Genomic DNA, 13,932 nt, shown 5'->3' with positions numbered 1-13,932 from the left:
ACACACACACACACACACACACACACACACACACACACACACACACACACACACACACACACACACACACACAGGGCATCACGTATCCTGGCTGAAAAGGAGTTCTGTGAATCTGCACTCGATTGCTCTTCGTCAACGACCTGGATGTGTGTCTCAGTAAACTGAATTTGAATTGCAAGAACTGAATTTGAATAGCGAGAATTAGGAAATTTTCAGTGAGGATCAAATACAGTTTCAGAGCAAATTAATTAAATTTCATAATATTACATTCAGTTTCAGGTTTATTGGAATTCCGTTGCAAACAAATTAATTAAATCTCAAATGATGCTGTTCAGATTCCGTTTTTTAATGCAGATATTCAAGTGAAACAATACAAATTAAAATGATGTAATAAAAATTCAGTTTTTAATGCAATTATTCAAGTTGAGCAATTTCAAATCAAATATAAATTATTCAAATTCAGTTTCTAGTCACATATTTCTGCCCATAGAGGGAGTTTTGCATAAATAAATTCTGTCCAGTCAAGCACCACTTGTGTGTCAGGGAATGATATAAACGCTGGTGGTAAGTGAGCTTTGAGTTCTTCTGGTGGTATCCACAGGCGGATGGAACCAAGTAGATGGTACAGAAAGTGCATCCAGGGTGCAATGATTCTGCTGGCTGTGGTGTGGTGAATACTAAAACAGTTGGCAAGATCCCTGAGAGGCAGGCCCACAGAAAAGTGCATCAGAAACAGCAGCTATTCATCAGTCGGTGCAAGTTACTGTGAAAATATTAAATATGTGATAATAAATAAATAAATAGATAAAGAAATAAACAAAAAAATAAATAAATAAATAAATAAATAAATAAATAAATAAATAATAAATATAGCTGCAGGCTGCAATACACAGATGACTTCCAAATGATGTGGAAAAAAAATTCCAAAGCTACCAAATGTACCTTAAGTGTGCAGTGGGTCACATATTGTTGCACTGAGCTGAGTTACTGACTTAGGTTCAGTTTGAGAAGTGAGCTACATTTTGAAGTGAGACTCCTTGTGACTCAAGTTGTAAAATTGTTTGTATAGAGAAAGTGTTGTGAACTCTAAACCAAATTTTACACTCGAAGTTCCCTTAATACTATTCTCCTTATGAGGGTAGTCGAGAAATAAAGATCCCTGAGTAAAGTTTTGTGTCCTGTGTTATTTAAATTTCACCAGGCTACATATATATATACATACACACACACCAAGGCAGTACATTTCATAGTTTTTAATATAGATTTATATATATATATTATATAAAATATTATGAAATATACTGCCTTGATATATATCAGGGCTGTCAAACGTATTCCATTGTGGGCCGAGTCTCTGTAGGTTGTTGTTCCAACTCTGCCTTAACACTGATTGAACTGATGAACAGCTGATTTCACTAATTTGCTCATCACTTCAAGCAGCTCACCTGTAATAAAGCACGCTTCAAACAGAAACCTCTATACATTCTGCCCCCGATTTCACGAGTTTAACACCCCTGGATAGATATTCCAACCGTGTCGTTATCTTTCTGTTTTATAAAGCAGAGACCGATTATATAAGACCATGTCCACAGTGGTAGGCATGACCTTAATTTATTTTGTTTTTTGAGACCCTGATTAGTATAACTTACTGGTGCTCTTCGTTGAGTTGGCTTATTGATGTTGGCAGAGGCAGCATTGGCACTGGTGATGGGCACCGTCTCAGTTTTTACAGCAGGCTCCACCAGTTGCCAAAAGGCCTGGAAATGCTTGTATGACCCAAATCTAAGAATGCAACGATAATCACTTTAGACTTTTTTTAGATTATGGTTGTTAACTATACGTTACAGAAACTGACACACACACACACACACACACACACACACACACACACACACACACACGGGACTAGACACACATACAGGTCTTAACACAATGTCTCTCTCTCTCTCTCTCACACACATACACACACACACACACACACACACGTGAAAATAATGCAGTAATCATGATGTGGTGCTTTTTGCGCTCCCATCTCAGAGTCAGAGGTTCGGGGAAGGGCATCTCTGCCGACGTTCCCAAAAATGATGTCGTGGTGCGGGTGTGGTGTAATCATTCCAGGCAAACAGAGAAGGTACAGCTCCTTTGTTGAGTCTTCCCTTTCACCCAGTCGTCACAACAAAATCACCTGTCTGGAAATGCCTACTATAGAGGTGAGTATTTTGAGTGGGATTGAAGTTGTCTCTATGGATCTGAATGAGCCAATAAGCCCCGTACTTCAGGATCGATTGGAAACCGATGAAGGTTATCTCTGAGTTGTACCTCGACGAATTAGCACATCGAGGCACACAACGATGTAGAGTCGTTTTCTTCACTTGCCGTTAATCGTTTCTCCTTAAAACACTCATGATCCCTATTGCTATCTCCAGGTCTTCTCACAATGCTCCTTATACATCAAACTACAACTGGAAAGAGTAACGCACACCACTCATAACCCGGAAGTTCAGAGACGCCCTCTTGTGCCTGAATGTACCTGAACTACCTAAATGTGTGTATGTGTGTGTGTGCATATGTATAGTTTAAGAGGACACACACACCTGAATTCACATCAACATTTACAAGACTTTGGGATCATCACAGGACATATTTTGCGTCCTCATAATTTCATAATTAGTGAAGTCAAGTCACACTTTATTTAAAAAGCGTATTTCATACCAGGGCGACACAATGCGCTTTACAGGGAAATACAATCAAAGAAAATATAAAAAGTCTGTGCAACCATATCAGTGAGGAATGAAGAAAATCCCACAGCATACAGAACACACACAGAATTCTCACAACATACAGAACACACACACACACACACACACACACACACACACATACACACACACCACCACCACACCTGCTTTGAACAGCAAGGTTTTCAACCTGCTTTAAAAACAGTCCAGTGTGGGGGACCTCTCTCAGGTCCCTCAGCAGGGTGTTCTATTTATTTGGGGCATAGATACAGAAGGCAGCTTCCCCTGCTTTAGAGTTGTTAAAAGAGTTAAAAGACCACTGTCTGTGGACCTCAGAGTTCTTACTGGTTCGAGATCTACAAACAGGTGTGATGTTTCCAAACTTTTTAGTGCAGTAGAACGCATGCAGCCGCATTTTGGATTAACTTTAGCTGCTGCACAGCTGATTTCAGGAAGCCATTGAATAGGCCATTATAGTAGTCCAATCTACTTGTTATGAATGCATGGATTCATTTTTCAGAATCTGCTTTTGACAGGAAGCCTCTTCATTTTGAAATGTTTTTTAGATGGTAGAAAGCAGATTTGTGATGTGATTGATATGACTCTTGAAATTTAGATCGGCGTCTACCATTCAACCAAGATTTCTGGCTTCATTTTTGCTCTCCAGAGACAGAACTGAGAGCAGCTGCAATTCTCTGAGCCTTCGTGCTGAAGATGAGTATTTCTGTTTTATCTTTGTTCAGTTGTAAAAAGTACATTAATATCATTAATACACTGAGTGAGGGAGTGTATGGGGAGTAGGTCATCAGGAGACAGAGATATGCACAGTTGTGCATCATCTGCATAATTGTGGTAATTTATTTTGTGTTTCTTTATAATATGTGCAAGTGGACGCATATACAGATTAAACAATAATGGTTCAAGAATGGAACCTTGGGGCACTCCACATACTGTATAATATCCACTTTGTTCGAGACAAAATCTCCAATGGACACAAAGAACTGCCTGTCCTGTAGGTGGGTTCTGAACCAGTTTAGAACTGGGCAAGATAGGCCCACCCATTTTTGTAATCTCGCTAGTAAAATCTGATGGTCAACAATGTCAAAGGTAGCACTGAGATCAAGTAGCAGAAGAACAGATCGTTTTTTAGAATCAGGTGTTTTTATGGAGATCATTCACAACTTTAACAAGTGCTGCTTCTGTGCTATGGTGAGTTCGGCATTTATCAACCAGATTGATAAATGTCTAAAAGGCTGTTTGATGTCAGATGTTTTTTCAAGTATTTTGCTGAGGAATGGCAGGTTGGAAATTGGCCTATAGTTGGCAATTATTGTTGCATCAAGATTGCTCTTCTTCAGGAGTGGTTTAATGACAGCTGTTTTACATGCTGCAGGAAATATACCTGATTGAAGAGAGCCTTTTATAATTTCTAAAACCTCATGTGCTAAGCAAATAAAAACAGTTTTAAAAGAGGTGGTATGGAGAGTGTCCAAGCAGCAGGTGGAGGACCGGAGCTGAACAACAATATCCTTTATTTTTATGTCTAAAGGGACAAAGTAAGACATAGTAGCAGTGATTTTACTGGAGAACTGGAGGGTAGGTTCATTTCTGGATGCTGAGGCATATTGAGTCACTAATGTTGTTGAGGCACTAATATTCTGATAGCTATAATTTTGTTATTGAAAAATGTGGTGAATTCTTCACATTTTTGAGTGGAGTATCTCTGATGGGGTCGTAGATGGTGGATTAATAAGTCGCTCAACAGTGGAGAAGAGCACTTCACTTTAATATTTTCATTAATGATTTTAGAGAAGAAAATCATTTATGGTTAATGATTCCCCACGCCAATAATACCCTTTGAATTGAAATTTACTTGGATTGAGAGAGACAGAAAAAGCAATTGGCAAGCAAAGAGAGAGAGAGAGACAAAGTCCAAATCCAATTTCTAAGATTGCGTCAGAATCGAAGAAAATGTGTCAAAATGGGGAAATAAAGGGTGTAAAATGAGCCCCTCACCTGTAGCGTGGCGGGGGGTTTCCCTTGGCCTTGCAATTGATGAACGCCTGGTTGTCGTCGGAGCTGAGTGGGAACACGCTGTCGCTGGGCTCCTGGGCGAAGACGGGGCCGTGACGGGTGTTCTCCTGGTGGGGGAGGCCATTGGACGTGGTGCGGGGCCACACCAACGACCCTAAAAAAAACAACATTAAATGCATAACAATAAATAGTAAGTGTTAGTTTTGAACAACTCACAAACGATTCGGTCATAGCGAACAAATCTCTTAAATGACATAGTCTGGAGTCACTCCGGCGACATTCATGACTGCAGCCATTTCATTCAGCATAATTCATATTGAATGTGACGGATTGACACTTACACACAATGTGACAGGAATAAATGATACTTGTGTGAATTCCATTCACAACTCAGAATGAACTGACTCTTCTGACTGGTTACATCGACTGAATTAAACCGACCAAGAGTTGGACAAATCAAACAAAATGTCAATGATTCAGTCCTGTGTTCCTCAACGGAAGATGAAAATGCCTGTTAAAGTCATACACCGGGGAAAGTCACTCTTTGTAACTCAGTCGCAGAGCCCTGAAGCCCCGCCCCCTGCTGGCTCGCTGTTCGTTGTGTATTGAAAGTTTATTAATATAACATGTCACGTGTCCAAATTGCACCAAATTCAACACTGCATGTTTTTGGGTCCCCAGCAATACACCAGCAAGTATGAAGTAGATCGGATGAACAGTTGTCGAGATAATCAAAGGACATTTTAATTGAGGAACATACGTACAGAGTGACAGAGATAATCAAATAAAAATAATAATAATATAATATGATGACCATTCTTGTGAGAATTCCATTCACAACCCAGAACGAACCGACTCTTCTGAATCGCTACACCGACTGAATCAAAGCGAAGAGCAGTCTGACAAATTGAACAAATATTTTTTCAGAGTCATTTGCAAAGAACCAAATCTCGTAAAAAAGACAAAGTTTTCATCACTTTGTCTTTGTTTGTTAGGCCCACGGCCTCCCAGCATCACTAGAAGCCGCTCTTGACCCATCCGCGGCTCCTCCCTTAGGCCACTTTCATGCACCTGGGATCAATTACCTTTATCACCCACACAGTATTTATTCTCCAGCTCCCCAGTCACTCATTGCCAGACCGTCAACTAGCTTACCCAAGTTGAACTGCTACGGGCCAGTTCCTAGGTCCAAGTTCCTAGTTCATAGTTCCTAGCTCATAGTTCCTAGTCCTAGCGCTTGTTCCAAGTTCCTAGTTTATGTCTCCTTGTTTCGTCTTCCCCTAACCTGCTTGCATCCTCTCGTTGACCAAGTCTGTCCGTCCTGCTCCATCCAGCCCGGTTCCCCGTCTCTCCACCCGTGCCTCCCGCCTGGGCGCCAACTACTCTCGGGCGCCCCCAATGCCCCCCGACTCACTCCGAGGCCGAGCCCATGCAACTCGGTCGCTCTGGATCTCCCCTGAGGAGCAGGCCCGCCGCATACAGACCGGCGCCTGTCTATATTGCGGCCGTCCGGGACACCTCCGAGCCACCTGCCCGGTCCGGCAGGGAGAGGACGACTCCTCGGTAGGGTTACTATCCGGCCGCTCCAGCTCCAACCTTCTCTCCCGTCCTCTGCTCCTGGCTACCCTCTCGTGGGGGGGTATAACACTCTCTTCCTCGGCTCTCCTAGATTCCAGGGAGGATGAGAGTTTTCTCGACCTGGGACTGGCAATGCCAGCTAGGGCTGACACCCGTCCCTCTCCCCACACCGCTCGAGGTCAAGGAACTGACCGGGTCACGTCTGACCCGGATTACCCACCAGACGGCCCCCCTCGAGCTGCTACTCTCCGGAAACCCCCGTGAGTCTATTGGGTTCTTCCTCATCCATTCCCCCCAGAACCCCCAGGTTCTGGGGTACCCCTGGCTCTGGACCCACAACCCCCAGATGGCACTCGGGTAGTGTGAGCGCCTGGAGCACGCACTGCCATGCCCACTATCGCCGCTCGGCCTCTACCCCGCCCCCCCAAGAGCCCTGACCTGTCCTCTGTTCCGTCGTAGTATCTGGACCTGGCCCCTGTTTTCAGCAAGCAGGGCGCGCTGTCCCTACTACCTCATCGCCCCTACGTCTGCACAATCAACTTCCTGCCAGGTGCCCCCCTCCCCTGCAGTTGCCTGTATAACCTCTCCCGGCCCGAACAGGAGTCCATGGAGACCTACATCCGCGACTCTCTTGCCGCCGGCATCATTCGCCCCTCGTCATCTCCGCTGGGCGCGGGGTTCTTTTTTGTAGCCAAGACGGACAAGACCCTCTGTCCCTGCATTGACTTCAGGGGACTCAATGAGATCACGGTCAAGAACAAGAAACCCTTGCCTCTGATGGACTCGTTACCATCCGGGGTGCCACCCACTTCACCAAACTTGACCTCCGCAACGCCTACCACCTGGTCCGCATCCGCGACGGGGACGAATGGAAGACTGCCTAAAACACCCCGCTCGGACACTTCGAATATCTGTTAATGCCTTTCTCCTGTCCAATGCCCCATCGGTATTCCAGGCCCTGATTAACGATGGCCTCCGGGACATGCTCAATTTGTTTGTCTTTGTGTACCTTGATGACATCCTGATCTTTTCCCAATCCCTCTCCGACCACAAGAGACACGTACGCCTGGTGCTGCAACGGCTCCTGGAGAACCATCTGTTCATCAAGGCTGAGAAATGTGTCTTTCATGTTCCGTCCGTTTCTTTCCTAGGGTTCGTCGTTGGCCGAGGGAGGCTGGGGATGGACCCCAAAAAGGTGGCCGCCGTGATGGATTGGCCAACCCCAGACGATAGGAAGAAACTCCAACGCTTCCTCGGTTTTTCAAACTTCTACAGGTGCTTCATCCGAAACTTCAGCCTAATTGCCACTCCGCTCTCAGCCCTTACCTCCACCGCAGTAGGTTTCAAATGGACCCCCGCGGCCGAGGCCGCATTCCTTGACCTCAAAAGCCGCTTTTTGTCAGCCCCAGTCTTGGCCCAGCCAGACCCCAACCGCCAGTTCGTGGTAGAGGTGGACACTTCAGACACAGGGATAGGAGTGGTACTGTCCCAGCGCTCTCCAACCGACGGTAAGCTCCACCCCTGTGCCTTTCTCTCCCACAGGCTCACCCCACCCAAAGGCAACTATGGCGTCCTGGCCGTCAAACTAGCCCTGGAGGAGTGGCACCACTGGCTTGAGGGAGCAAACCACCCCTTCGTCATCTGGACAGATCATAAGAACCTGGCCTATATCCGGACAGCGAAGCGGCTCAACTCCTGGCAGGCCAGATGGGCGTTGTTCTTCGGCCGGTTTAACTTCTGTCTATCCTACCGCCCAGGCACCAAGAACACCAAGCCTGACGCCCTGTCCCGCATGTTCACGGCAGAGGAATAAGCTGGGGATCAAGAACCCATCCTTCCACCCCCTTGCCTTGCTGCCACACTCACCTGGGAAATCGAGTCTCTTGTCACCCGAGCACAGAAACACCAGCCCAACCCAGGTACCGGACCCCCTAACCGCCTGTTTGTCACTGACACCGCACACTCCCAGGTTTTGCAGTGGGCCCATGCCTCCCGCCTCAGCTGCCATCCCGGGATCACCCGCATCGTGGCCATCGTCCGACAGCGCTTCTGGTGGCCGAAAACTCGCTCCCTGTTATGTTGGTCCTTTCCCCATTGTATCCATCATCAACCCCTGTGCCGTACGTCTCCGCCTCCCTCCCTCCCTCCCTCCCTCTGTGTTCACCCAACCTTTCATGTGTCCCTGCTTAAGCCGGCGGTCTCCAGCCCCCTTTCCCTCCCCGCCAAGGCCCCACCACCCCCCCGCACCATTGACGATCACCCTGCCTACACAGTGCGGCGCCTGCTGGATGTGCAGAGCCGGGGGAGGGGCCTTCAGTACCTCATGGACTGGGAGGGGTACAGTCCGGAGGAACGCCCCTTGGTCCCCTTGGCCAAGGGGCGTCCATAGAGGGGGGGGGACTGTTAGGCCCATGGCCGCCCAGCACCACAAGAGGCCACTCTTGACCCATCCGCGGCTCCTCCCTTAAGCCAATTTCACACACCTGGGATCAATTACCTTCGTCACCCACACAGTATTTATTCTCCAGCTCCCCAGTCACTCATTGCCAGATCATAAATTAGCTAACCCAAGTTGTACTGCTACCGGCCAGTTCCTAGTTCCTAGTTCCTAGCTCATAGTTCCTAGTCCTAGGGCTTGTTCCAAGTTCCTGGTTTGTCTCCTTGTTTCGTCTTCCCCTAACCTGCTCTCTTGTCGACCAAGTCTGTCCGTCCCGCTCCATCCAGCCCAGTTCCCCGTCTTTCCAACCGGATCCTGGCCCCTCCTTCCCGGTCGTCATCATCCCTGCCCTGCTCTGCTCCATCCCTAGCCAACCGGGTCCCCCCGGCCATCTCCACCGTGTGGTCTAATAAACATCCTTCTGCCTCCCGTCTCTCTGAGTCGTGCGTTTGGGTCCCTCCTAGCTCCGGTCGTAACAACTTTATTATTAGCCGTTGACATGTTGGCGTAGTTGAGTCTCACAGTTCAAAATAAAAAACATATATACCAGAGAGAGTGAAAAATATAATTGATCACAAAATGTAATTGCAGTATTTTTTTAGTTTGTTTTTATTCCTCTGCAGGTTTTCCTTTCCACACGCACAGATGGGCGTGGCTGCCCAGCGAAGCTTGCTGTTTTGCTTTCGCTCCCCACCAAAATATCAATACACCGGAGTAATTAACCAATGTTGCACTAATTACTCCTGTGAAATCTAGCGTTTCTTCGATAGATGCCCACGAGTGCAGGCAAGAGCGCACACACACACACACACACACACACACACACACACACACAGACAGACATAGACAATAACGGGTCCCACCTCCTCCTCCGCATCAGTTTTTTTCTGGCTGCGACTGTTAATTTGTTTTAATTTTATTTTATTTCTTGTTTTCCGTAGCTTTGAATATGGGATGCTTTTTTACAAGTCTCTAACCTTGACTAGGACAAAGAGCGTTCCCTCCCTGATCATCAGCACCATCATCACTCTAATGAGAGCGGGAGAGAGGGAGGGAGAGGGGGAGAGAAAGAGCTTCGCCTCGGGTGAGGACCCTCTTTTCTCCTCGGCCTCGAAGGGGGAGTTGCTTTCATCTCCACTCGGCTGGCAGTGTCCTTTAAATTAAACAAATTAATGAGCCTTTTATAGCCAGAGCTATTTCAGCAGGGGGAAAGTGTTTCCGTGTGAACCTCCCACACCTGGACTTATTATAACCCTCTAATACACACAAATACACCAAACACACACAAACACAGCAAACTTAAACTTAATAAGTTTTTTGGTGCAGCCATGTAGATGCAAGCTGAATAATGGATATACTGTATATACCGATCGGTCATGACATGAAAACCACCTGCCTAATATGGTGTCTGTCCCTCTGGTCCCAAAACAGCTCCTACCCGCCTTACATTATTTAGGTATGTGGTGTCTTGTCAAAGTAACATCCACATGAAAGCACTTGAGGTAAGTTAAGGTTAGTTTAATTGAGGAGGATTTAAATGTATATTTAATACAACACAGACAATTAATTATATTATATAATTATAGAACCCAGAACTGCAATTGTGGCCGCCTGCGCGAGCACCTTGTGTCGGTTATGCACATTTTAGTATTTTTTGTATTTTTAGAGCTTATAGAGCTTATTGTGCATAATCACTGGTTGTCATGACATTTCATTGCACATATGTATGACCGTATGTATATGTATGTGACACATAATTTCTTGAATTTGAACTTGAATGGTCGGACCCAAGGTTTCCCAGCAGAACATTCCCCAGTGCATCCTGATGTCATCGCTTCCCCAGGCAAACGACACACATGCACGTGGCCATCCACATGATGTAAAAGAAAACTTACTCATCAGACAAGGCCACCTTCTTCCATTGCTCCATATTAGAGTTCTGACGCTCACGTGCCCATTGTAGGTGCTTTCGGTTGTGGACAGGGGTCAGCATGGGCACTCTGACCGGTCTGCGGCTACGCCGCCCCATACGCAGCAAGCTGTGATGCACTGTGTGTTCTGACACCTTTCTGTCATTGCCAGCATTAACTTTTTCAACAATTTGTGCTACAGTAGCTCTTCTGTGCGATCGGACCAGACGGGTTAGCCTTCACTCCCCACGTGCATCACTGAGCCTTATACGTCCATGTTGTCCTTCCTTAGACCCCTTTGGTAGGTACTAAGCACTGCATAACAGGAACACCCCACAAGACCTGTTGTTTTGGAGATGCTCTGACCCAGTCGTCTAGCCATCACAATTTAGCCCTTATAAAAGTCACTCAGATCCTCACGCTTGCCCATTTTCCTGCTTCCAACCATCTCAACAAGTTTTGTTCTCGACCCCCTGTTATTCCTAGGGGGACCCCTAGAGGGACGTGGAGTTTGGGAACCCCTTTGATATTCAACAAAGTCAGTGTAACATGAAGCCTTTCATATATGTCAATCAAATGTTGGTTTGAGAGTATTGCAGTCAAAGAGTTATTGCACTTTGAAAACTGTGTCACGCATTTGCGTACTACTGCGCTTCACCTCCGCTCCCATGTTAACGAATGCTGCCGTTCTAACGACTGCGCGCCGGCCCTCACTTTCATTGCGCCACGGAGTTTGTATCTCCCTCTGACCCGCGAGAGTGAGCCGATCTGCCAGGCCGAGCACGTCTGGTACTGTACCTACACCAAAAGCAACGGGCCCCGTCCCTCCCCGCGCTCTCTCGCCCCACGGCTCGGGGAAGCGAAGAGGTCCATGCAAGAGCACTGTAACCTGGGTGTACATTATAGCTGTGTTTGTGACATTAACTATTAGAATTTTCGGACACCGGACCGGGTCTTTTGACAGTGGTGTTAAAGTGAAACTTCACTCAAACTGTAGTGGTGCCAAATACCAAAAGAGTTGCTGTAGTGTTGCTTAAGCAACCCCCCCCCCCCCCCCCCCCCCAACTCGCCACCTGTCTCCCAACCGCTCACCCCCTGCCACTAAACTGCTGACTTGACATGAAATGCTAAATCAATGGAAATAGAAGCATAAATAACAGCACGTCGGGACTTGTGGCACGGAACACTGTATAAATTTAAAGACATCCGTCTCACCAGTTGTAAATGGTCACGGCTTGATTTGAAGATATATCTGCCAAGCCAACTTTATCAAGATGACATCCGCCTATACACGCGCAAACAAGGGTGTGCGGAAGCTGTGCAAATATTTGTCAGCTGCACTCCATTACTGCTGTTATTTCTATTTTTTTACGTCCCTCCCTCACCGTAGATTTGCTGATAATGGAGTTATCAGAAATGTTTTCCGCGGTGCTTGTTATGGAGTACGACAGGGGTGTAAAGCAAGAGAATTGGCTCATAAAATGTAAAGGCAATCAAGGAGCATGACAAGAAGTTACTGTTCTTCTTCCACTGCTACAACTTAACTCTAAGAGCGGCTGTAGCGGCTTTACAGTGAGCTGTGTTGATGGGAAGGTTTCCGAGATTAAATGATAAGTGCTTTTCTTGGGTCGACATTAAAGAGGATTCAGAAATGCCTCACTTTTCATCCCTCTCTGGGTTTCTGAAAATAAATATATTGGAGGTGTTGCAATTGACTGCAATTAAAATCACGGTCTTCCCTATCTTAGAGAAGATTCAAACAATCAGTAGTGTCCATGATAATGGTGTTTGCAACAAAAATATGTCAAACCAAAGTGAGAATCATGAGTCCATTTTTTCAGTTAGCGATGATAAGTTTGTCCCTTTTTGGACCTTTGACCTTTACGAGTGACGCCGCAAAAAGGTTTGTTCAATTTTCGCTCTATGTTTTTTTAATTCAGTCGGTAGAACAAGACGCAGAATAATCGGTTCTCCACTGAGTCGTGCATTCAATTTTCCCAAGAATCATTTCATTCTGTAAAAATGTTGTTGGAATGCAAAGTGTAAATCGGTCACATTCAATATGAATGCTGCCAAATGCCTTCATCCTTTTCCACATTCATTTCATTTAGTTTGATTATAACTTTGCATTCGTGATCAGAAGATAAACTCTCAGTGAATGCCTGTCTGTGTGTCTGGCATTTGACTCCCGACTCCGGAATCATTTCAAAGGTTTGTTTACTATGACCGGATCATCCGCCAGTCACGTCACTATATTAAATGACAATTTAGCTTGTGCGCCAAAACAGTGTTAAAAGTGGGGATTATTTCATGGTGAAAGCCTCATTAGAAGTATGTTTATATACAATATATGGATGTGGTCACACTACCTACTTCTCTAGGTAGTCACTTTCATTCTCTGTTGCTTATAAAAACGGATATTGTTGTTGTTGGAGTTTTATGGAAATGTATGAGACACGATATTCAGACCAACACACTTATTCTTCATCTGCGGCACAATGAAGTTCAAGTCCAAAACCACGTTCAAGAGATTATTTGTCACATAAATACAGTATACATACGGTCATACATACAGTATATACAGTGGTGTAAATGTCTGAGCACTGTTCTATAAGGAAATACATGTGTTACACTGTTACTTTAGTACTGCGTTATCATGTTAACATGCTTCACTTTTCATAATCTTTCATGATTTCACGATGTGATCTAAGCCCATGAAACTGCATTTTTCGGTGCTGTTATGGCCACATATGCTGGGTGAGCAATTCACTGGCCAGACTGGTGTTTTTCAAACAAAAGGAGATTTCAATTGGGTTGCCAAAATAAATTCAACACATCCTTAGTCTTTTAGAATTATATTTCTAACTGTAGTAAACCTTTAAGCCACATGAAGGAACTCATGTCAGGCTACTTTATCTACCCTACTCCATACCATTTATGAAGTAGGCTAATACACAAAATGTTTTGTGAAATCATAGGGTAGAATCTGTTAAGATTGGTGATAAAACACCATTTGCTTTAGTGATGATAAGAAAAAAAACAAAAACAAGTAAACCCCTAGAATGCAATTACCAGGCCTCATTTATCAATTATTTATCCTTTTATTGTCAGAATTAATTAAGCCAGTACTAAACAAACGTGTGATTTTAGCGTGGTTTATTGTACCCATTCAAATGACTATGTAAGTGAAAAAATGTTCAGGAATATCAATTGTAGGTACAAATTTACTCTGCTC

The 13,932-nt window shown here is 45.2% G+C and overlaps 1 protein-coding gene across 1 annotated transcript in view; it reads right to left on the bottom strand.

Moving 5' to 3' along the window:
* The window catches only part of cntn6 (contactin 6), a gene marked incomplete at both ends in the record, with an annotated part of 47,027 nt that overhangs the window by 32,620 nt on the left and 475 nt on the right, over positions 1 to 13,932 (bottom strand). The window contains 1 exon segment of the mRNA XM_080000432.1: positions 4,755 to 4,879. Within this exon segment, the coding sequence (XP_079856558.1) occupies positions 4,755 to 4,879 (125 nt within the window).

This window comes from Zeus faber, assembly GCF_960531495.2.
Source record: "Zeus faber genome assembly, chromosome: 5".
In the NCBI taxonomy this organism is placed as follows: domain Eukaryota; kingdom Metazoa; phylum Chordata; class Actinopteri; order Zeiformes; family Zeidae; genus Zeus; species Zeus faber.
This window is presented reverse-complemented; position numbering and strand designations above follow the sequence as displayed.